Consider the following 25,020-nt stretch of genomic DNA (forward strand, 5'->3'; position numbering starts at 1 on the left):
GTATCCTAAAGTATGCACCATAATGTAAACACAGATGTCACCTTGTTAGAAAGCTAATGTCTCAGACTCTGTACATCACTTTAAGTAAATATGATATGAATAGGGCGTAAGAGTATCACTGTGGAAGGGAAAAGGTTTTCTGGTGGATGTGTGGGAGTGCTGTATATTATATATATACATTGCTGTGGTCTAGGACTCCTGTGAAGAAAAGCTGAATAATTAGGGGGGGGGAAAAAAAAAAAAAAAAAAAAGAAAAAAAAGAAAAAAATAGGATGTGGAATTTTTTCAAGTCAACATTCTTTATCTAAGTTCTCTATCTAACTTTATCCAAGTTCTTTATCTATCCTTTAAACTCATCGCTATATGCCATTCCCTAGTAAGGGACCATGACATTATATTGGGCTTCAAATTTCGGGGAGTTCTGGATCACAGAGTGTTTCAACAATGGCAATGGAGGGATACTGGTATGGGATACCAATGACAGGTGATATATGACTGACAGGGAGCTGTACAGAACATATGTCCAGGGTGCATGGTAATGATTGGATATACTCATAGTGGCAACAATTAAAAACCACAGTAGGGGGGGTACTGGGTTCCTGGCCAGTGGTGCTCTGTCGTGGTCCCTAGGGGAGCAGCGACAGTCTCCCAGGTACAGTGGTGGGGACCGGGAGGGAGTGAGGGTTCAACAGTGAGCCCCTGATACTAATGACTATGCTTGTGAGCTGATAAACCCAAAATAATAACAAGGCCTAGAGCAACTTTGTGCCTGGGAATTTCCTTCTGTCAGCCTTCATGTTACTCAAATGTGGCCAGTCTCGAAGCCAAACTCAGCATGTAAATGCAATGCCTTCCCCCCAGCGTGGGACATGACACCCGGGGATGAGCCTCCCTGGCAACGAGGGACCACTATCAACTACCAACTGATGATGCAACTGGAAAATGACCTTATACGGAAGGTTCAATGCGGATCAGCAGAATATCCATGTCTACATAAAATACCATGACTTTAAAATGCTGTTTGACCTAAAGTAAGGGGGAAATGGAAAGGAGAAATGAGTTTATATGGCTACGAGTTTCTAAAAAAGAGTCTGGAGGCTGGCAGAAGGTTTGCCCTCATGCACAACTGAGCAGAGTCAGAGAGACAGATAAAGCAGATACAACCCCCAGATATTGGTTCCTTTGAGGGCTAAAGAGACCCATGGGAGTTATGGTCATGGCCGATGGGGTTAACTACCAGGGCAGATGGCCCCTCTTTGGAAATGGTGTTTATGTGTGATGAATCTGGACTCAGATGGGATCTCCCTTCATAAGAGTTTCATGCTAATGTGCTGGAGGTGCAGTTAATGTTGGGGTTTAAGATATATTTAGGGGATTTGAATCTCTGGACTGACAATGTGATAGCCAGATCCTGAGCCTCAACAGACTCCAGCACCTACAATCTGATTTATTGGACTTACCACACTCAGCTAAGATGGAGGTGAAGAAGGACAACCACCACACCATGGAGCCTAGAGTGATTACAACTGAAAATGGGAGGATTGCATCCAGCATCCAGGTGGAATCTGAGCCTCCTCTTGACATAAAGGTGCAATGGACACAACCAAACCAGTGTCCACATAGAAGAGGTGGCATTGGATTGGGAAAAGTGGACATAATGGACAAAGGGTATGGGGAAAGGCAGGAAGAGATGAGAGGTGGAGGCGTCTTCGGGACATGGAGCTGCCCTGGATGGTGCTTCAGAGGTAATCACCGGACATTGTAAATCCTCACAGGGCCTACATGATGGAATAGAGGAGAGTATGGGCCATGATGTGAACCAATGTATATGAGGTGCAGAGGTGCCCAAAGATGTACTTACCAAATCCAATGGATGTGTCAGGATGATGGGAACGAGTGTTGTTGGGGGGGGGGGAGAGGGGGGGTGGGGGGGTGGGGTTGAATGGGACCTCACATATATATTTTTAATGTAATATTATTACAAAGTCAATAAAAAAAAAAAAAAAAAAAAAATACCCTGAGTAGAATTTGAATGTTAAGTGGAACAAAAGAATTTAGTAAATTTTTAAATCAAAACAATAATAATAATTGAATGTATGCCATTCTTTTTACCTTTTTCAAATGCTAAATATCATGTATATATATATATATTAAATGACTCTCTCCTTAAAAAAAAAAAAAAAAAAAAAAAAAAAAGTGGGAGAGAAACCAAGAGTGCCACAAAGCTTACTTGTTTATGTGACTGAATCTTATTTAATAATGAATTTTCCCATCACAGAGGATTAGGATGGCATAATACCTTTAATATCCAAACAACATCTAGAAACGGGAATGCTAGAATGTGGCTGGCTCTTATGAGAAAGAACTTTAGGAATTGCCTGGAAATTCCAGATAGGTCCCTCCTCTTGGAAAGGGGGGAACCCCCCAGATCAAGCCAATGAGATAAGGAATCAGTTGTTCAAGGACATTTCAAAAAACCCAAGGCTTACCTTGAGACGAAGACTCTCAAAAACCTCAAACTGAGAGGGGGAAGAAAGAAAAAGTAATTTATAAGAATTGGCAATCATCTTGCAAGGCCATTAAACTGAGGGCACGGTGTATAGTTTCTGTGCTGTGGGTTGTGTAGCTCACCCCAAGCAGTTCCTGGGAAATTGGAGTGGACTTTTACTTGTCCCTAATGAAGCAAAGAAAAACCAGGGGCATCTATCTGCGATGAAGGTAGATATGAGACACATCATCTAAACTGGGGTTTTATTATATTTATCCTAAGACAGAAAGCCCAGTCCCTGGCAAAGCAGGAGGTACAGCCACCCTACCAAGGCTCTAACACCACGTGGACCCGAGGACTGATGAGAATGCTCACTTAATAAGGCCGGCAGGTCTCAGGCAGGACCTAACGAACTCTAGATTGGGAGCTAGAGAGACAGCGGGAAAAACTTATTTACGAAAAGGAAACTGGGGAGTGGGGTGGACTGGGAAGATCTGGCTTAAAGGGAAAAGCTCTGATGTGGCTTACCAGGTCCTTCACGGGAGGTTCCTGACCTCTGCAATTCACCTTGCACCCCTCCTACCCTTGAACTCTACCTTCCAATTAGGGTGGGTTTCGGCTCGTCACCTTCAGCCCACCAGGTTCTCTCCAGCGTGGGTCTTCACATAGGCTGCGTCCTCCACCCAGAACACTCTCCCAGCCGCCCACATTTTGTCTCAACATTTATTCCTCACCCTGAGCATCACTTGCCCAGGAGACCCTTCTCTTCATCTCTTTACCCAGATTCCCAATTCATCCTGTACTGCCCCACTTGAGGCTCTGGCCCTTTACATTTTACTAGTTTCATGCCCGTCTTTCCCTGTGAGTTCCTTAAGAACAGGGAACTTGCCTAATAGGTTTAATGCTCTTTTCCTACTCAGGTCTGGCATGTAGTTGGTACTCAACATAGATTTATTGATTCAATGGATTAGGCAAGAAAGTGAAACAGGCGATCTTTTTGCCAGCAGCTAAGTTTCCAGGAAACTTTTCAGGTAATGAAGTGGCTAAGTAAAAGCTGAAAACTTTTTAGGAGACAAAAATAAAGTTTTTTACCAAGTATATTTCTGAATAAGCCTCATCTGAGGTCCAGCTGTTGCTAGAACACAGGAGCCCAAAGATTGCTGAGGCCTGACTCAATGTGACACTGGCCTCTAGTGGATAAAATTGAGAATACAGTGGTTCCACATAAAACGGCTCTCTAGAGGCACTGGCAATTACTGGAATGAAATGAAAAACTAGTTCTTTTATTTTTCACTTCAACCATATAAACAGACTTTTCCTCCCATTAAGGTGATAGCCCATTGTCAATTTTTTTGCCTCAATTAAATATTTATCACTCTGAGCACTATCTAGAAGCACTTATTCATACCGGAGCTTCTATGACAGCCAAAGAGTGAGATTTTATAGCACGCCTGAGCAGCAGCCAATCTTCCTACCTTGATTCCCGTTTCCCTAAATAATCTTTTCCAGCCTCCTGGTGTTCTTATCCGGACTGCAGACACTCTGCAGATGGAAGTGCATTTCAAACCACCAGCTAATCAAGGGTAAACATCTGTGTGATAAGGACAGAGAAGCTGGGACAGAAGGGATACCTTAAAGTGAGAGTTTGCAAATTTGAGGTGTGAATATATGAACTATTTCTGCCTTGCACACAATTCAGCTGCAGCTACTTAATATTATTTGCCTTTCTCTTCTTATGAGCACATGACCTGACACTGGAATCCTGGAACAAGCAAGAAGGGCACACTTGGTTCTGGTGAGATCTCTTGCTTCCTCTAATAGCTTGACATCACTTTTTAATTTCCAGGTTTTATGGATACTACTGCCAGCTCATCTTATTCAGGGCCTTATAACATTAACTATCTCATACACTTTATCTGCATGCAGGCTGCTGCTCAGGGAGGAAAATCTTGGGAACCAAAATAATTGCCTCATAGAAAGCAAGTTGAGAGAGGGAAGGAGGTTGTGCAGATGGAATGGGAGGCAACCTTGGGTGTACCTTCTCAGGAGCAGGGGGACACTGAGAGCATGCTGCACTCTCTCCCTGTTGTTAGGATTGAGGATGGCAGCCAAGGGCGTTGAAGTCCCTGATGAGACACATTCAAATCTAAATGTACAGACAAACCCAAGTCCCTGAGTAAAACAAATGACCCTGTATATTGGCCCTTCAGTTTTTTCCTCCCCAGATACTTTTTTTGCAGTGTAAACCATACAACCAATCGTGGTAAAGTTCAGATTTATCTAGAAAGGTACCTTTGAGAACTTCACTAAATGCTCTAAGCTTCCCCAAACACCTGGAACGCACACACATGCGCAAAGCAGATGGCAATAATGCTCACATTTCAAATAAATGGAATTTTACCAGCTGGCATTAAGATGAGTATGCTGAAAAGAAGCCATGATGCTTACATTTAATCAGCCCACTGCCTCATGCACCAACCCTTGCTTTCATCTTCTTTTAAATTTTGCCAGCAGTCAATGCCAGGAACTCTCTCTTGCCAACTCTACTGAAAATGCAAGCCATGTTGTAAAAGTGGACTCATGCTTGGAAGCAAATGCACAGCTCTGCAGCCACGCACATTTCAGGGCATTTCCTGAGGAGGGAAGGGATTTGGCTTAAGTGACACTTGTGCCCCCAGCTGCCCTGGACTCTTCAGCGATACCTACCATTTCCTTGAATGCACTTTCTAGGGCCCCGATAACTAGGCACTCGTGGGCAATCTTCTTCTCGGTGAAGAAGCGTGTGGGCGGGGTGCTGGGGGAGCCGGGGGCGCCCACCCCTCCTCGAAGGGAGGCGGCCCGGGTCAGAGTCCGGCTGTTGGAGGGAGTGTGCTCAGGCTCCTCCCCAAGGCAGGCCGGGGGCAGGACCGCAGAGTTCTTCAGGATCTCCACGATGTCCTGCAGCTGCTCCGTGATGTGGTGCTGCAGCAGTCGGGAGGCGACCACGGCGGCCCCGGATCCCGCGTGGCCGTCAAACAGCGACCAGTAGTGGCAGGAAACCCCTTCCGATTCCTGGCGAGAGAAGGCAACAGGAAGCAGTGAGAAGCCCGCGTGGCACGCCCCAGCGGCGGCTCAGCGCAGGCGCCTCGGTTTTCTTTGGTTTGCAAACAGTGGGGTTCAGGCCCCGTAAGTGGAAGGGTCCTCAGATTTGTCACTGCTGTTATCACCGCCCAAAGGATGAAGCAGTCCCTGCCTTTTCACCTAGGGGTGGTGCCCAAACTATCACACACTGTCACTAGGAGTGACAGATCTACTTTAATTTGATGTGTGGACTTTTGAGGTAAAACTCCATACAAATAAATCTTTAAGAGTCCTGCTTTAACAACGAACTCCTCACCTCCTTTCTATTTCAGCCCAAGTATGTTAGGCCTGGAGACTTTGGAGAAAGTGAGGCCCCCTCTTTCAGGTTTTTTAGGGGAAATAAGTTAGATCCATCTCAGATAATTATCTCATTTCCTTTGGTCCACTTTCTGAACTTCTAGAATATGTTTTCTCTGAAACATGCAGTCTGGGTCCTGGCTTCAGATGATGCAGCCAATTAAACAATTTTTTTATATTTCCCACCTCCTTCAGTTTTCCAGCTGTCATAGCATCTTTTTGTTCCCACTTCTTACCCTAAAGCTATGTGCAGCCCATATTACTTCAGCTGTTGTGGATTTAGTGCCTATCACAATAGCTAAAGGAACATGGGCTAATCTCTCAAGACTGGCACTTTTAAAACCCACAGTGGTTTACACAAGCATAAGATCTTGGCTATATAAAAAAGAATCTCAATTATGATACATCTGAAGGGCTAAGATATTAAATACTGAGATTCAATAAACATTCTGGATCTTTATTTTCAGAAAACTGATAGACAAATAGGTAAGGTATACACAGCATCCACTTTTGATTACTAAGCTTATCTACCACACACCAATCAATATTGAACCCTTTTTAAGCTGTAGCAATTTGGAGCGCTTACTTTTGCCCATCTTGGAATGTTGCTGGGAGATACTGTGTAGTTGTGGTGACATGAGCCATTACTCTGTGCCCTTTAAAACTTTGTTTTCATCGAATTCTGTGCTAGATGCTGAGAGATAAGAGTCATTTTTAGTCAACAAGTATGTACTGAGCACTTTCTATTGACAAGAACTACATTAGGTAAGAAAATGACGAAAGAGATACCAGCTATGACCTGATCTTAGTAATCCAATGGAGGAGACAGACACTGATTAAATGATCACACAAAGAAAGGCAAGATCACAAGTCTAATCTGTGCCACCAGGAGAGGTTTCTTGGGCTGTGAGGCCAGCCTGCAAAAGGACATCCTGGAGAAGGCTTCCTGAAAACATGAGGCACAGGCTGAGGGCTGAGGTTTGTGTGGATGTCCCCTAGATAAGGAGGGGTGGGGAGAGAAAGCCAGCCAATAGCAATAGCAGGTGCAAAGGCCCCGTGGTGGGATGGGGAAGAGGTGTTATGAGTAAGAGGAGACTAAGGTATGACCACATGGTTGGATGGGGGACTGTGGGAGGAAAAGAGGGACCAGATGAAGCTGAGGGAATAGCAGCCGGACCACTAAGTTCTTACAAGAAACAGGAAGGATCCTGGCATTAGCCTAAGAGGAATGAAAAACTATTGACTGAGGTTGAGTGGGGTTGATAAAATCACAGTTATGCTTTTAAAAGATCATTCAAATATATTGTGAGGTGTTTGGAGAGAAGCAAGAGTCAAAGAGAGGATGCCAGCTAGGAAGTAAGTCCTATTCTATAAAAACAGGCAACTGGATTCAGGCAGTAAAACAAAGAGGCCTCTAAAACAGAGGTACCAGCAATAAGAACGCTAAATCTGAGGAGAGTTAAGTGGAAGAACAATGGCCTATGGATTAGAAGATCTGCGTTTTAATCCCATCTTCAACACCGATCTGCTGAGCGGGAGGCAGAACCTGGTTAGAGGCAGTGTAGGCTTAAACCCTGCCTGGGTTACCTACTAGTAGGATGTCCCTATTCCTTAAAATCTCTGCACCCTGTTTTCTTAATAATTAAAATGCAGATAACAGCTACCTTGGGGAAGTTTGGGAGGGCTGAGTGTTAATTTCTGTCAGATGTGTAGCAAAGTGCTAGATATAGAGCATGCACTCATATGTTCCTGCCACCATTCCCATTACTACGCAGCTTGAGTATTTTCTGGGGCTCAGTTCTTCACCAAAATGAGGCCATACTACAAGACTCCAATGTCTCTGATAACTCTAAACACTCTGTATTTAAGAAGTGTAGGTCAGCGTGGACAGGGAAGTTGGGAACGCAAGTTGGGCCCCCACAACAGGATGAGTCAGATTTGGATGGACTGAGAAGTGACAAGGCAGGTGGCAGCCTGGTAAGCCAAGAAAGGAAGCCCCAGGTGGCGAAGGCGATGTGGTGGACTCCATGAGATGCTTACCCAGAATGTTCTCCCTTTCTCCTTACTGCTGATTCTTTTGGGGGCAGCAATATGTCCAATTAAAAATACCTCCCCAGATTTCCCTGCAGCTCTGGGTGGCTCAGTATACCCCTGTACTGGCCAATGAGCTGCAAGTGGAAGTTTCCTGGCTGGAATTTCCAGGAAAGCTATTGTTTTCCCGATAAGGAGGGACCAAATGGACTGGCCCTACCTTTGTTCTTCATTCTCCCTTTCTTCCTGTCAGGGTCATGGAGGCAGCACACAGAGGTGGAGTAACCCTCCTGTGGAAGAGGGGCTGAAGCTGCAGGCTCAGTGTGGGGGGCAGGAGGGCGGAAGGAGCCGGGGCCGTCGATGTTTTCTTTGGGCCCGCAAAGGTCTTGGAAGCCTCTGGGCTTCTCGTTAGGTGGGCTTCATGACATTTAGACAAGCCATTGTTGTTAGTTTCTGTAACATGCAGGAAAACACAATCCTAACAGATAGAGGTGGTGAGGTGTAGAAGGGTATTTTGGGGGACCGAATCACGTCCTCAACAAAAAGGTCCCTGGTTCTGTGGGGGTGAACTCATTTGTATACAGGATCTCTGTAGCAGTTTGATATGGTTTATCAATTCCAAAAATTGATATTGAATTATGTTTGTAAACTGGTCTATACCTGAGCATGATTAAATTATGATTAGGGCTTTGATTGGGCCATGTCAGTAGAATATTGAGACTCACAGATAAAACTACATGGCAGAGCAGAGGAGTTTACTTAGCGTTTTGAGGAGGAGTTTTGAGCTGGAGTCCTGGGAAGTAACACACAGAGGATGTGAGGAAAGAGAGAAGGCAGTGGGAAGAGAAACAAGCCACTTTCCTCATAGTTTACAGCTGGGCTTGTGGCAATAACAGAGCAGCTGGACCTGGAGAGAGGCAAGCCCTGGGAAGAGAGGAACCCAGGAAGCCTGAACCCTTGCAGATGTTGGCAGCCATCTTGCTCCAACACATGGCAGTAAACTTTGGTAAGGGAGCTAACTTGTGCTTTATGGCCTGATAACTGTAAGCTTCTACCCCAAATAAATATCTTTTATAAAAGCCAACAGATTTCTGGTATTTTGGCTGACTAAACCAAATGAAGATGTTATAGTTAAGGTGGACCCACAATATGGCTGAAGTCCTTATAAGCAAAGTATATTGGACATGGAAAGAGAAGCCAGAGGAGGCAGCCAAAAGTTGGAAGTCATGGAACCCAGAAGAGAAAGATGGTGACACCATGTGACAGAAAAACCAAGGACCAAGGATCGCTGGCAGCCAGAATCAGAATGCCAGAGTCTTCAAGGAAAAATCATCACCTTGCTGACACCTGAATGTTAGACATCTCTTAGTCTGAAAATTATGAGCCAATAAAGTTCTATTCTTTAAGCCAACCCAGTATATGGTATTTGTTTTAGCAGCTGGTGGAAGCTACTGATGGCGCACATTTATTTAGTATCCCATGACTTCTGGCATTTATAGGAAGGAAAGAGGAGTGCAGAATAAGGCGCAAGCATAAAGAATTAAAAGCAGGTAGAAGTGAACATCAGCCTGGAATAAAATGGAACCCCCAGGCCAAGGTTTTTAATCTATGGACAGAATTCAGGGAGTCCATGGATTATAGCTTTATTTTCACGAAACTCTGAAATTTAGCATTTCCTTTTATTAAGAATGTAAGGCAACAAACCATGATGCTATTAGTAGTACTTTGTTGGTTAAGCTCATGTGCCAACTTGGCCAGGTAATGGTGCCCTGTTATTTGGTCAAGCAAGCACTGGGTTGTTACAGTGGGGACATTTTAGGACTTAAATAATCAATGAGTTGATGGCATCTGTGGCTGATTAATCTACAATCATCTGAGGAGATTGCCTTTGGCAATGAGAGACCTCTCATTCAATCAATTGAAGGCCTTAAAAGGAGACATGATTCCAGCAGTCAAGAGAGAATTCCCATCTCTACTTTAGCCAGCCAGCTTTCTCCTGGGGAATTCACCCAGGACCTTTATTGGAGTTCCTAGATTGTATCCTGCCCTACAGAATTTGGACTCGTGCATCTCCACAGTTGGGTGAGACAATTTTATAAAATCTTATACTATTTATAGCTATTTCCTGTCACTTCTATTTCCCTAGAGAACCCTAATACAAGTACCTTGCCTTGGTCACAAATAGAAATAATACATCATCATGGCAAGTATCTTAAATTTATTGTTTATGCTTGTCTCTACTTTGAAATGATAATATTTATTAAACCTACCACAAGCACTCGCTCTTTGCTGCGTTAGTAAAGTACATATGGCCATATTACAAACTTCTTTTAAAATTTTTGATAACTACTTCAATATACTTCATTTCCTTTATATGCTTATGTATTTTATTTTTTTGCATTTAAAACCATAATTCTGAGGCGTCTGTAGGCGTCAACAGATTGCACAAAAAACGTCAAGAGGGGAAGTGGACTTGGCCCAGTGGTTAGGGCATCCATCTACCACATGGGAGGTCCGTGGTTCAAACCCCGGGCCTCCTCGACCCGTGTGGAGCTGGCCCATGCGCAGTGCTGATGCGCGCAAGGAGTGCCCTGCCACGCAGGGGTATCCCCCGCGTAGGAGAGCCCCACGTACAAGAAGTGCGCCCTGGAAGGAGAGCCGCCCAGTGAGGAAAAAAAAAAAAGTTCAGCCTGCCCGGGAATGGTGCTGCACACATGGAGAGGTGACACAACAAGATGATGCAACACAAAGAAACACAGATTCCCGTGCCGCCGACAACAGAAGCGGACAAAGAACACGCAGCAAACAGACACAGAGAACAGACAACTGGGGCTGGCGGGGGTGGAAGGGGAGAGAAAAAAAAAAAATCTTTAAAAAAAAAAGTCAAGAGCACAGCCCTAGGCACTTGGCAAGGGAAGATGGTAGGAGATGGAACCTGTTTGTCTGAAGCAGCAACTGCACTACACTACCCTGGAGCAGAGACAACCTCCCCTTACGTGGAGAAAGGAGGGATATCAACCAGTTAGTTTGACCAGCCAGTGGCCACACCAGCCCTGGCAACCAATGGGGTAGCAGAGTTGCTCTGTGGCATCTGCCACTCTAGGGGGTGGGGCAGAAGGTTCGTCCCTTACACCTCATAGCCCTAACCCTGGTGGACCCCCGGCCTTCTAATTTGGACATACTCCCTCAACTAGGGAAAAGTGGAAAGGGAAAGGATTTCTCCCACATTACATCTAAGCCCCAAAGGGTCCCAGGCACACCCAGCCCCTCTGTACCGTAGTACCTTGCAGGACCCAGCAAATATCTTTAAGGACACTGTTGCTGGGGAAGGTGAAGGGTAGGATAAGTGATACCAGAGTCTGGGCACAGATTCTGTTACACCAAACTTTATCATATTTCTAGAGTCATAATCTGAACCAAAGAATATTAAACTCCATGAAAGAATTATTCATACTACTATGCAATTCCATTACGTTTCACCCCTGCCGGCTCCTACTGTCCCCCTGAGATGGCTCCCTTGTCTGTTTGCTCATTGTTTTTGCTCATTGTCTGCTTGTTTTTTTCTTTAGGAGGCACTAGAAACTGAACCCGGGACCATCCACGTGGGAGGCGGGCACTCACTGCTTAAGCCACATCCATCTATCACATTTTTAAAAAGCAACATTCAAGTTTTTCTGACCAGTTATATAACCATTTCCTTCAACATGGCAAAACATTGTGCAACAATGATCAGTTGGTAAAATATCTGGGGAATTTTTAAGCAGTCAAGAAAACTTGTTTGGGGAATGCTAATGCAGAACCCAAAAGGGCCCCAAATTCTTTCTTTTGGGAACTCCTCTGCATAGCAGTGGCATAAAAGCTGGTACAACTTAATTTTTTAAAACACAGCTAATATTTCCTACTCAGCTAAAACTTGTAAGCCATAATTTTTCCATAAAAGAGAGTTTCTAACTAAGGACTGACTAGAGTATAGCAGGGGTTGGTGCATGGGTCAACCCCACACCAGTGAAGTTGGTCTCTGAGGGTGGACATTGGAGGAGTCATCATCCTGTACAGGCTTTTTGTTGTTGTTCACCAGGGTGGATACTGATAGATTTAGATGGAGGATATTCTGGAAACAGGGAGCAATGAGGGAGAGAAGAGGAGAATATATATGGAGGACTATATGGAGCGTGACAAACTTTGAGGGCTAGGTAAGGCTGGGGCAAGATTCCAGAGTATAGTAAGGCAGACGGAGGAGGCTGAACCTGCTGCCTTGGGAGGGCTTTGCCCCTGAGGGGGAAACCCAGGCTGGGGAAAGCTAGTCCCGTGGCCCCCTGCAGGTGCACTGCAGAAAGGAAGCACCCGAATTTGAGAGGCTCACAAAGGACTGTTGTGAGGCAAAGAGGGCCTGGATTAGCGCAGCATCAGTGAGCCTGGAGCGGAACCCGGTAATTTCAAGAGAGATTTCAAAGTACAATGAGGCTGGAGTGGGCAACAGGGTGTTTGGAATGGGACCATGAAAATACAGAGAATAAAAATCTGTTTTTGGAAGTGGCATGATCAAACAGGATGTGCCATATACTTATTTTATAAAGGATGCAATGACTCCTTTCTTAGCCCCTTTTCTCAAATGCCATCAACTGCTGTAAGGTAAGTCAGCATAAAGTCAGACCGAAGACCCTTGGAGAACGAATGCCTCCTCAAGGTCTCACCAGCAGCAAGGGTCTTCATCAACGTGAGCAGTGATGCAACCGGGCGATATAATTGTGAGCCCTGAGAAATCCCAAGCTGTATGAACAGTACCTAAAATCCACAGTCTCATTGCAAATCCACTATATTGCTTCACTGCTTAGAACCTTCCATGACTCCCTACTGGCTTTATTTTTTTATTTTTTAAAGTTTATTTACTTATTCCCCTCCCCAGTTGTCTGCTCTTTGTGTTCATTCACTGTGTGTTCTTCTGTGACCGCTTCTATCCTTATCAGTGGCACCGGGAATCTGTTTCTTTTTGTTGCGTCATCTTGTTGTAAACGTCAGCTCTCCGTGTGTGCTGCGCCATTCCTGGGCAGGCTGCACTTTCTTTTGCGCTGGGTGGCTCTCTTTACGGGGCGCACTCCTTGCACATGGGGCTCCCCTACGCGGGGGCACCCCTGCATGGCAGGGCACTCCTTGCGTGCATCAGCACTGCGCATGGGCCAGCTCCACACGGGTCAAGGAGTCCCAGGGTTTGAACCGCGGACCTCCCATGTGGTAGGTGGATGCCCTAGCCATTGGGCCAAGTTCGCTTCCCTGCTTATATATATTTAAAGCAATATTGCAGCTTGGGAAAATAAAAATTTTATGTAAGATAATTCACATTGGCTGGACCAATAGAATATAATAAAGCCAGCCTTTTCTGGGACTGATGCTGACTTATCTCAATTTATTTATCCGGGACTTGTCCTTTCAAGTCTCTGAGGCTGTATGTCCCATGCAAATAAGATGATTCTGAATCAAGGTCCCTGGAAATCTTGGAGTGGCCCTGAGGAAACTAAAGGGACTTTGCCATCTCTGGTTGTACCTGATTTGCTGAGTCTTTTGGCCCAGTCTGAAATACATACAAGCTACCCTCTCTTCTGAACTGAAGCCTGTATCTTTTTCATAAAGGAAAAGAAAACAAAAGCACACAAAAAGGATCCATTCCTTTTTCTGGCAGGTTGAACTGTTGAAAACCGCAGAGGTTCTTTCAAAGCTGCAGGTTCCCATCTCTCCTTCAGCTCTGCCCATTCTAGGCTTGGACCCTGATGGGATGTACAATCTGCTATTGCTTTATCCTTTGAATCTGTGGCTTAAGGGCCAAGGCACAGGGCTGGGAAGTTGCAGAGCTGTGTTCTCCATCTGCTTCATCGCCGCAATGGTACTAAAGGGGAGGAAGTGAAGGCCACGGTTCTGTTCTCTTGCCTTTGCCCACTCCACCACACACCCCCAGCTTCTCACATCCAAAGGCACCATCCATCTCCTTATATGGTCTGTCATTTTAGAAGAAGGAACACCTCCTTGGTGTGGCATTAGTTCTGAGAACAAGATTTTGAGTTAATAAAGAAACAGGGTTTCAGGTTGTACATTATCTAATAGTCCAAGGGCAACTTTGTCACAGATGCCAACACACCAAATACCTCGCAGTTATTTTAAAGTTGGGTAATTTACCCTTTTTACTTTTATATGCATGAAAAACAACCATCTATCATGGTATGTCTTAACGTAAAAAGAGCATAGGCTGTGGATAGAAACAAACTTGGGTTCCGGCATTTTCTACTGCATTGTTTTGGGCCAGGTTCTTAACTTCTCTGTACCTCAACCTCATTTCAAGAACAGGGAGGGCGGCGGACTTGGCCCAGTGGTTAGGGCATCCGCCTATCACATGGGAGGTCTGCGGTTCAAACCCCGGGCCTCCTTGACCAGTGGGGAACTGGCCGATGCGCAGTGCTGATGCGCGCAAGGAGTGCCCTGCCACGCAGGGGTCACCCCCGCGTAGGGGAGCCCCATGCGCAGGGAGTGCACCCCGTAAGGAGAGCCTCCCAGGGAGAAAGAAAGTGCAGCCTGCCCAGGAATAGGGCCGCACACACGGAGAGCTGACACAAGATGATGCAATGAAAAGAAACACAGATTCCTGTGCCGCTGACAACAACAGAAGCGGACAAAGAACACGCAGCAAATAGACACAGAGAACAGACAACTGGGGTGGGGGGGGGAGGGGAGAAAAATAAATAAATAAATCTTAAACAAAAAAGAACAGGGATAATTAAATCAGCCCACTGTAAGGATTCATTCATTTAATAAATGGCTCAGAGTCTCCTTGGTACCAGACTCAGTCTGGGCACTGGGGACATAGCAGAGAACAAGAACATCACAGTTCCCAAGGTCTTGAAGCTAACAATTTAGGATATGAACAGGCCACTGCAAGTCTGATGAGTATTAGAGAGGAGAAGTGTGTGGTGCCACACGAGTGGACGACATATATTAAACACGCAGTCATGGGTTAGGGGGGTTGGGCTTGGGGAAGGTACTGTGAGATAGCACGAGGGAGATTTTTGAGGTGACAGATTTGTTCTGTATCCTGGTTGTGGTGGTTGTTACACGAATCTATAGAGTTGGAGACCAAAGGAAAAAAAGTTAATTTTACTATATGGTAATTTAAAAAAATAATAAGTAAAATATGCAGTACAGTGTTTAGCATATGGCAGAAACAAAAATGCTAGAGGCGGCGGCGGACTTGGCCCAGTGGTTAGGGCGTCCGTCTACCATCTGGGAGGTCTGCGGTTCAAACCCCGGGCCTCCTTGACCCATGTGCAGCTGGCCCATGCGCAGTGCTGATGCACACAAGGAGTGCCCTGCCACGCAGGGGTGTCCCCCGTGTAGGGGAGCCCCACGCGCAAGGAGTGCGCCCCATAAGGAGAGCCGCCCAGCGCAAAAGAAAGTGCAGCCTGCCCAGGAATGGCGCAGCCCACACGGAGAGCTGACACAAGATGACGCGGACAAAGAAGATGCAGCAAATAGACACAAAGAACAGACAATCGGGGTGGGGGGAAGGGGAGATAAATAAATAAATAAATAAAATCTTAAAAAAAAAAAAAAAAAAGCTAGAGGAAATGCTAATTAATTACACTCCCGACTAAATGGTATGGAGGGACACTGAGCAGGCAGGGAGCGGTAGGGATCCCCTCATCCAGGTAGGCCAAGTTGCATATTTCAGTTCCTTCCTCTCACTCTGCCAAACGGGATGCTCATCTCCCTTCTCTGTGCAAATCCTTTCACTTCCATTCTTAAGGGACTTCCCTTCTGGGGAGTCTAAGTTCAAAGGGCACTGACTGAGCAGCTACTGTGTCAGGCACTGGGTGAAGTATGTTCACCTCATTTAATCTACACACTACCACCATAAAATGGGAGTCATTATCCCAATTTTCCCAATGGAAAAATGGGCACTGAAAGCTTAATTTTATTTGTTATGTGGTAAGGCCAGGATTTAAACACAGTTCTTCACAGTCCAATTTAGAAATTCTCTCAACTTTCCAGTATCTTTCTTTTTTTTGAGATACTGGGAGCTAAGGACTGAACCTGGGACCTCATAATTGGGAAGCCAGCACTCAACCTCTGAGGCACATCAGCTTCCTTGAGTTGATTTTTTTGTTTGCTTTTGTTTTTCAGGAGGCACTGGGAAACAAACCTGGGACCTCCCGTGTAGGAGGTAAGAGCTCAACTGCTTGAGCCACATCTGTTCCCAATATCACACAATTTTGTGTAATCACTCTCCCTCTCTTTTACTCTGCAGCCTTTAGCACTGTAGGGCTAAGTGCCCAACTTTTATTTGTCTGTTGCTTGTTAGCAATTGCATACACGTCCTGGGCAAATAAGCTAAAACTCCTAGGCAGGACCCTGCATTCCTTTTCTGGTGCTATTAGAAAATTTCGCTGAGGCACAGGATGCAAAGTTCTATACCTACAAAATCAGACCCTTCAAATTTAGAGTAAATGCTCTGACATAAATTCAAAATTACTAACAGTATATTCTAACAAATATTTACCTTGTTTTTTGCCCCAGGTCAACATGAGTTAAGAACGTATTCCACTTTAAGAAAATCATTATGATGCCCTTTCCGTACTTACTATACAATTCAATTTGGCAGCCATTATTTATACCTCATAAAAGGATTCCTTTCAAGCAGTTTTCCAGTTGCATTCTCAATTATTTCATTAAAAAAATAAAATAATCTTTATGCAGTTTATAAAACATACTCACACCCCTCTTAAGGAATATATTACATTTGTAGCCAGATAAAGGAAAGATCCAGAAGGTGGCAAATTGAGAGCTCCAAGTCCACACTGTCACTTAAGGATTTCTCTAGTACACTCTCTCTTCTCAAAAGTTCTAGAACTGCTTTTTATACTACTGCTTATTTTCTTTTTACCCTTTTTTATGATCAGCTATAATTCCAGAAGGCACCTTTGGACCTTTTCACAAATATAAGACTGCTCTAAACAGAAATTTATCCTCCAAACAAGAAGCTTAAATAATTTGAGGACTTCCGGCAAGATGGTGGCTGAGTGAGCTTGCCTTGCCGTCTCTCCTGGGAAGAGGCAGCTGGGCACCGCTGGAGGTTCTCCGGGACCAGGCTTTTTCAGGATTTTTTCAGGGCAGGAAGTGTCTGGACATCGATTTGGTGGGAAGGTAATGGAAAGGACTGGTCTATAAGATATAATTTGGGACTTTTCAGGAGGGGGAGGCAAGATGGCGGCTGAGTGAACTTCCCGGTTACTAGCTCCTGGGGGGAATCGGCTGGGAGGCGTCGGAGACTCTTTGGGACCGGCTGTTTCGGGATTTTTCCTGGTCCGGAGGTGTCTGGACATCGATTTGGAGGGAAGGTAACAGAGAGGATCCATCTGTGAAATATACACAGAGATCCCAGCTACGTGTGGAGGACTCCCTCCTTGGGTAGGCGGAGCCGAGGCAGCTAGCACCGCGGCGGGTGGCGGGCGGGAGAGCCGAGCCGCGCTGTGCCGCGGCGGGCAGCGGGCGAAGGAGCCAAGCCCAGCCGAGCCTAGCTGCGCCGCGGCGGGCGGCGGGCGGGAGAGTCAAGCCACGCTGCGCTGCGGCGGCGGCGGGCGGTGGGCGGGGAAGCCGAGTCCGGCCGGGCCCAGCTGAGCTCGGCCGAGCCCAGCCGCGCCACGCCGGGCGGCGAGCGGGAGACCCGAGCCGCGCTGCGCCGCGCCAGGCGGCGGGCGGGAAAGCCGAGCCCAGCCGAGCCCAGCCGAGCCGCGGCGGGAGGGGAAGCCGAGCCCAGCCGAGCTGCGGCGGGCGGCAGGCGGGGGACCCGAGCCTGGTCGAGCCTAGCCGAGCCCAGCCGAGCCGCGGCGGGCGGCGGGCGGGGGACCGGAGCCCAGCTGAGCTCAGCCGAGCCTGGCGGCGGGGTTTCTGTTCTTTGTTTTTTTTTTTTTGTTTTTTTTTTCTTTTTGTTTTTTTTTCTTTTTTGTTGTTGTTGTTGTTCTTGTTGTTCTTTTTTGTTTTTTTTCAATCCTCTCTTTCTTGTCCCCAATATTCTTCTTATACTATTTTACCTTAACAATACAATAGGTCCTACAAGAAATACCTCACATTTGCTGGGTTTCATCACCCTCCACTGCCTCATTTCTCTGTGAATAGATTTAGCCTATCTACACTATCCCCTTTCCCCTACAACTTGATATCCTCCACCATCTGCTATCTCTCCTATATTCCATCTCCCTTTCTTTGATCCACAAAGTGTCTAACTCTTAATTTCTAATACCTTTGTTTAGTTTTCCATCTGGTATTCGTCCCTGAAACTATTACCTTTCTTTTCTCTTTCCCTCTCTCACAAAAACAATAGCCTCTTAGTACGTACCACATTCCTCCCATATTCAGTCGTCTACCTCATTATAGGTACTTTCCTACTACTATAACTCTACACAATTTACATGATCTAACCTCCATCCTCCCAGAACTCATATTGTTGCTTTGTAAACATATATCACCAATACTACTTCACACTTTTTCCTTCCTTACACAATTGACTTTCCCCAGCACTAATACTTTCCTTTAAAGTGAGCTTAGCTAGCAATAAGAAATTGGAATAAGAAGAACAAAGTGACAAAGAGAAGATATAACACTTACGCAAAAACAACAGCTAATTAATCTCCAAGACTAGACAAAGAAGCTAAGGAACTGATTAAACCCGTCAAGAAAAAATGTTGACAAGACAGCAACAAAAATCTACAAACCAAACCAGTAATCAGGAAAACATGGCTGAATCCAACCAACAAACTGAAAATCAGGAAGGGGGGCAGGACTTCGCACAAGCAATGAAAGATCTCAGAACATTTATCACCGACAAATTTGATGAAGTAATGAAAGAGGTTAACAGCGTGAAGACAACACTTGGAGGGGAAATTGCAGACATGCGCAAAAAAATAACAGATATGATGGAAATGAACACCACAATTCAAGAAATCAAAAATACACTTGCAGCAAATATCAGCAGACTAGAAGAGGCAGAGCAGAGAATTAGTGATGTGGAAGACAGTGCATTGGAAATCAAACAGATAGTAGAAGTGGTCAATAAAAAGGTAGAAAAAATCCAGATAGGACTTAGGGACCTGAATGATAATGCAAAACGCTCAAACATACGTATTATAGGCATTCCAGAAGGAGAAGAGAAGGGAAAGGGGTCAGAAGGAGTGTTGCAGGAAATAATGAATGAAAACTTCCCAAATCTACTGAAAGAGACAGATGTACATATCCAAGAAGCACAGCGCACTCCACTGGTCATAAACCCCAACAGGCCGACCCCAAGACATATACTTGTCAAATTATCCAATGCTCAAGACAAAGAAAAAATTCTAAAAGCAGCAAGAGAAAAGAAAACCATCACATACAAGGGAAACTCCATAAGATTAAGTGCTGATTTCTCATCTGAAACGATGGAGGCAAGAAGGCAGTGGTATGATATAGTCAAGGTACTAAAGGAAAAAAATCTCCAACCAAGAATACTCTATCCAGCTAAACTAGCATTCAAAAATGATGGAGAGTTCAAAATATTCACAGATAAACAGAAACTGAAAGAGTATATCAACAAGAAACCTCCCCTTCAAGAAATTCTTAAGGGAATTCTGCAGGAAGAAAGGAAAAAACAGGACAGTCAGAGATGGAGGAGAGTGTAAAAGCAACAAGAAAGACAAAAATAGAAGGGGAAAATAAAATAATGCAAACAAAATATAACAAACACAAATCCAACCAAAATATGGCTACCATAAATAACTCTCTAAACGTAATAACACTGAATGTCAACGGATTAAACTCACCTATCAAAAGATTCAGACTGGGACACTGGATAAGGAAATACGACCCATCTATATGCTGTCTACAAGAGACACATCTTAGACCCAGAGACTCATGGAGGTTGAAAGTGAATGGCTGGAAAACAATCATACAAGCAAACAACAACCAAAAAAAGGCAGGAGTAGCTATATTAATATCAGACAAAATAGACTTTAAATGCGAAACAATTGTGAGAGACAAAGAAGGATACTATATTTTAGTGAAAGGGACAATCTGTCAAGAAGATCGAACAATCATAAATATTTATGCTCCTAACAAGGGCGCCTCTAAATATGTGAGGCAAACGCTGGAAAAACTAAGTGAAAGAATAGATGCATCTACAATTATAGTGGGGGATTTTAATACACCACTATCAACTCTGGACAGAACATCTCAAAAGAGAATCACTAAAGAAACAAAACATTTGAACAGTATATTAGAAGAGCTGGATCTAATAGACATATATAGATCATTACACCCAAACACAGCAGGATATACATTTTTCTCAAGCGCACATGGAACATTCTCCAAGATTGACCATATGCTAGGCCACAAAGAAAGGCTTAATGAATTCAGAAAGATCGAAATCATACAAAACAATATCTCTGACCACAGTGGAGTCAAGCTGGAAATTTGCAAGGGACAGAGACCCAGACTTCACACGACAATTTGGAAATTAAACAGCACACTCTTAGAAAAACAGTGGGTCAAAGAGGAAATCTCAAAAGAAATCAATGACTACCTTGAAACAAATGATAATGATAACACAATATACCAAAATTTATGGGATGCAGCAAAAGCGGTACTGAGAGGGAAATTTATAGCCATAAATTCATATATCAAAAAAGAAGAAAGAGCAGAAATTGAAGAATTAACTGCACATTTGAAGGAATTAGAAAAACAACAACAAAGTAACCCAACAGGAAGAAGAAGGAAGGAAATAACAAAGATAAGAGCAGAACTAAATGAAATAGAAAATAAGAAAGCACTTGAAAAAATAAACAAGACCAAGAGCTGGTTTTTTGAGAAGATCAACAAAATTGACAAACCTTTAGTGAGACTAACAAAGAAAAAAAGAGAAAAGATGCAAATACACAAAATAAGAAATGAGAAAGGTGATATCACCACTGACCCCACAGAAATAAAGACTATCATAAGAGGATACTTTGAAAAACTATATTCCAACAAAAATGACAATTTAGAGGAAATGGACAAATTCCTAGAAATACATAAGCAGCCCATACTGACGAAAGAAGAAATTGATGATCTTAACAAACCAATCACAAGCAAAGAGATAGAATCAGTCATTAAAAATCTCCCAACTAAGAAGAGCCCAGGGCCAGACGGCTTCACAGGTGAATTCTACAAAACATTCCGGAAAGAACTAACACCAATCCTGTTGAAACTATTCCAAAAAATCGAAACAGAAGGAACACTGCCTAATTCCTTCTATGATGCCAACATTACCCTAGTACCAAAGCGAAACAAAGACACCACAAGAAAGGAAAATTACAGACCAATTTCTCTAATGAACCTAGACGCAAAAATACTTAACAAAATACTTGCTAATCGTATTCAACAACACATTAAACGAATTATACACCATGACCAAGTGGGATTTATCCCAGGTATGCAAGGATGGTTCAACATAAGAAAATCAATCAATGTAATACACCATATAAACAGATTGAGAGAAAAAACCCACATGATTATATCTATAGATGCAGAAAAGGCATTTGACAAAATACAGCACCCCTTCCTGATAAAAACACTCCAAAAGATCGGAATACAAGGAAACTTTTTGAACATGATAAAGAGTATATATGAAAAACCTAAAGCCAACATTGTTTACAATGGCGAAATCCTGAAATCCTTCCCTCTAAAATCAGGAACAAGACAAGGATGCCCATTGTCTCCGCTCCTATTTAACATTGTCTTGGAAGTACTGGCTCGAGCACTGAGACAAGAACCAGATATAAAAGGCATTCAAATTGGAAGGGAAGAAGTCAAAATTTCATTATTTGCAGATGACATGATCCTATATATAGAAAACCCTGAGAGATCTTCAACAAAGCTCCTAGAACTCATAAATGAGTTTAGCAAAGTCGCAGGTTATAAGATCAATGCGCAAAAATCAGTAGCATTTCTGTACACCAATAATGAGCAAGATCAGGAGGAAATCAAGAAACAAATACCATTCACAATAGTAAATAAAAAAATCAAATACTTAGGAATAAATTTAACTAAAGAGGTAAAAAGCTTATACATCGAGAACTATACAAGATTGTTCAAGGAAATAAAAGAAGACCTAAATAAATGGAAGAATATTCCCTGTTCATGGATAGGAAGACTGAATATTATTAAGATGTCTATCCTACCAAAACTGATCTACACATTCAATGCAATCCCAATAAAAATCAACACAGCCTTCTTTAAGGAACTAGAAAAACTAACTATGAAATTTATTTGGAATAAAAAGAGGCCCCGAATAGCCAAAGACATATTGAAAAAGAAAAACGAAATAGGAGGAATCACACTTCCTGACTTCAAAACATACTACAAAGCTACAGTAGTGAAAACAGCATGGTACTGGCATAAGGAGAGACACACAGACCAATGGAATCGAATTGAAAGTTCAGATATAGAACCTCATGTATATAGCCATATAATATTCGATAAAGCCACCAAACCCTCTCAACTGGGAGAGAATGGCCTATTCAACAAATGGTGCCTGGAGAACTGGATAGCCATATGTAGAAGAATGAAAGAGGATTACCATCTCACACCTTATACAAAGATCAACTCAAGATGGATCAAAGACCTAAATATAAGAGCCAAGACCATAAAGACCTTAGAAAGCAGTGTAGGGAAACATCTACAGGACCTTGTAATAGGAAATGGCTTCATGAATATCACACCAAAAGCACGAGCAGCAAAAGAACAAATAGATAAATGGGACTACCTCAAAATTAAAGCCTTCTGCACCTCAAAGGAGTTTGTCAAGAAAGTAAAAAGGGAACCCACACAATGGGAGAAAATATTTGGCAACCATATATCTGATAAGAGACTTATAACTTGCATATATAAAGAACTCATATATCTCGAAAACAAAAAGATAAACAACCCATTTAAAAAATGGGAAAAAGATTTAAACAGACACTTCTCCAAAGAAGAAATACAAATGGCCAAAAAGCACATGAAAAAATGCTCCAAATCCCTAGCTATCAGGGAAATGCAAATCAAAACTACAATGAGATACCATCTTACTCCCATAAGATTGGCAGCCATGAAAAAAACAGTAGAATACAAATGCTGGAGAGGATGTGAAGAAAGGGGAACACTCATCCATTGCTGGTGGGAATGCAGAAGGATCCAACCATTCTGGAGGACAGTTTGGCAGTTTCTCAAAAAATTATCCATAGATTTGCCATATGACCCAGCAATACCACTGCTGGGTATATACCCATCAGATCTGAAAACAAAGACACAAACCGATATATGTACACCAATGTTCATAGCAGCATTGTTCACCATCGCCAAAAGTTGGAATCAATCCAAAAGTCCATCAACAGATGAGTGGATCAATAAAATGTGGTATATACACACAATGGAATACTACTCAGCTGTAAGAACCAATACACTACAATCGCACATGATAACATGGATGAACCTTGAGAATCTTATGTTAAGTGAAGCAACCCAGGCATTGAAGGACAAATACTATATGACCTCAATGATATGAAATAAGTTAACTGCCTCAGAGAGCTAGAGTCTGGAAAAGTGGCTTACTGGAAATCGGGGGGTGGAGGAAGGATGTGAGTTAATGTCTGTAGGGGTGGAATCTGTGATGAGCTGGGGGTAAGTATGAGCACAAAGAAGGGACAAAATGGGGGCAAGGGGTTACCTTCGGGTGGGGTTTTCTGGGTTTGAGGGGGGCTGGGGATGGGAAGAGGGGTAATATGGTCCAAGAAATAGGTGGGAGGGAGGGGCAACATACAAACATGGGAGAGTGCCAGAAGTTCGTTGAGAACTAAATGTTGAGTAAAACGTATCAAAGTATAAGTAGGAGGGTCACCTGGTTAGGACGCTCAGGGGGTATGGTCTGATGCGGGACGAACCCCGGAGGGAATAGCTGAAGGCTCATTTTGCCAAGGTGGGTTCTACCATTGGGTGGGGTGGACCCATATCCTGGGGAAGACTAATGCCGTCGAATAGAGAGAACTGTATCTCTCGTGAGAAAGGACGGCTCCCAGGGCATTAGATTGGCAGGCGTTGTGGGCCCTAAGGGGAGGGGAAAATGGACGTGCAATGGATAGAACAAAGGTAAATAAGGGGGCAAAAGAGGAGTTATGTGAGAGTACACGAGGATGAATATAAAACAGCTAATATTACACCAAAAACATATAGGGGACGACAGACTAATAATGAAAACCATAAGACAAAACATAGGATAACTAAAAAATTTAGAAAACTGTACAACCTAAAGTATGGACCACATAGTAAGCATAAATGTTACCTTGTTTGAAAACTATAGTTTCGGAATCTGTACATCAGTTTCAGGAAATATGATATGAATAAGTTAAAAGATTATTGCTGTGGAAGGGAAAAGGTTTTATGGTGGATCTGGGGAAATACTGTATATTGTATATATGAATTTCGGTGATCTAAGGCTCTTCTGAAGCTGACATTATGTTGGGATTCACTTTACAGGAAGTTTTGGATCACAAAGTGGTTCAACAATGGCAGCGGAGGAATACTGATATGGGATGTTATTGACAGGATATATATGGTTGACAGGGAGTTATACAGGGCATATGCCCAGGATATATGGTAATGTCTATATATACTCATAGTGGAAACAATTAAAAACAACAGCTGGGGGGGTACTGGGCTCCTGGCCGGGAGGTCACTGTTGTGGGCCCTGGGAGAGCAGCGGCAATCCTTCAGGTGCAACGGCAAGAACCAGGAAGGAAGGAGGGCCCAACAGTGGGCTCTTGATACTAATGGCTACACTTTTGAGCCTATGCACCTGCAATAAGAACAAGGCCTAGAGTAGCATTGTGCCTGGGGGTTTCCTCCTGACAGCCTGCATGTTACTCAAATGTGGCCACTCTCACAGCCAAATTCAGCGTGTAGATGTGATGCATTCCCCCCAGCGTGGGACACGACACCCGGGGATGAGCCTCCCTGGCACCGAGGGATCACTACCACATACCAGCTGAAGAAGCAACTAG

At 43.8% G+C, this 25,020-nt stretch overlaps 1 protein-coding gene across 3 annotated transcripts in view; it reads right to left on the bottom strand.

Annotated features, from left to right (window-relative positions):
* The window catches only part of PPM1H (protein phosphatase, Mg2+/Mn2+ dependent 1H), a 320,891-nt gene that overhangs the window by 169,980 nt on the left and 125,891 nt on the right, over positions 1–25,020 (bottom strand). For all 3 annotated transcript variants that reach the window (XM_058308360.2, XM_058308359.1, XM_071218925.1), the window contains exon 3: positions 5,195–5,539. In XM_058308360.2, coding sequence (XP_058164343.1) covers positions 5,195–5,539 — 345 coding nt within the window. The remainder of the gene's footprint in view (positions 1–5,194; positions 5,540–25,020) is intronic.

The sequence above is a fragment of the Dasypus novemcinctus genome, chromosome 12, assembly GCF_030445035.2.
Source record: "Dasypus novemcinctus isolate mDasNov1 chromosome 12, mDasNov1.1.hap2, whole genome shotgun sequence".
Classification (NCBI taxonomy): domain Eukaryota; kingdom Metazoa; phylum Chordata; class Mammalia; order Cingulata; family Dasypodidae; genus Dasypus; species Dasypus novemcinctus.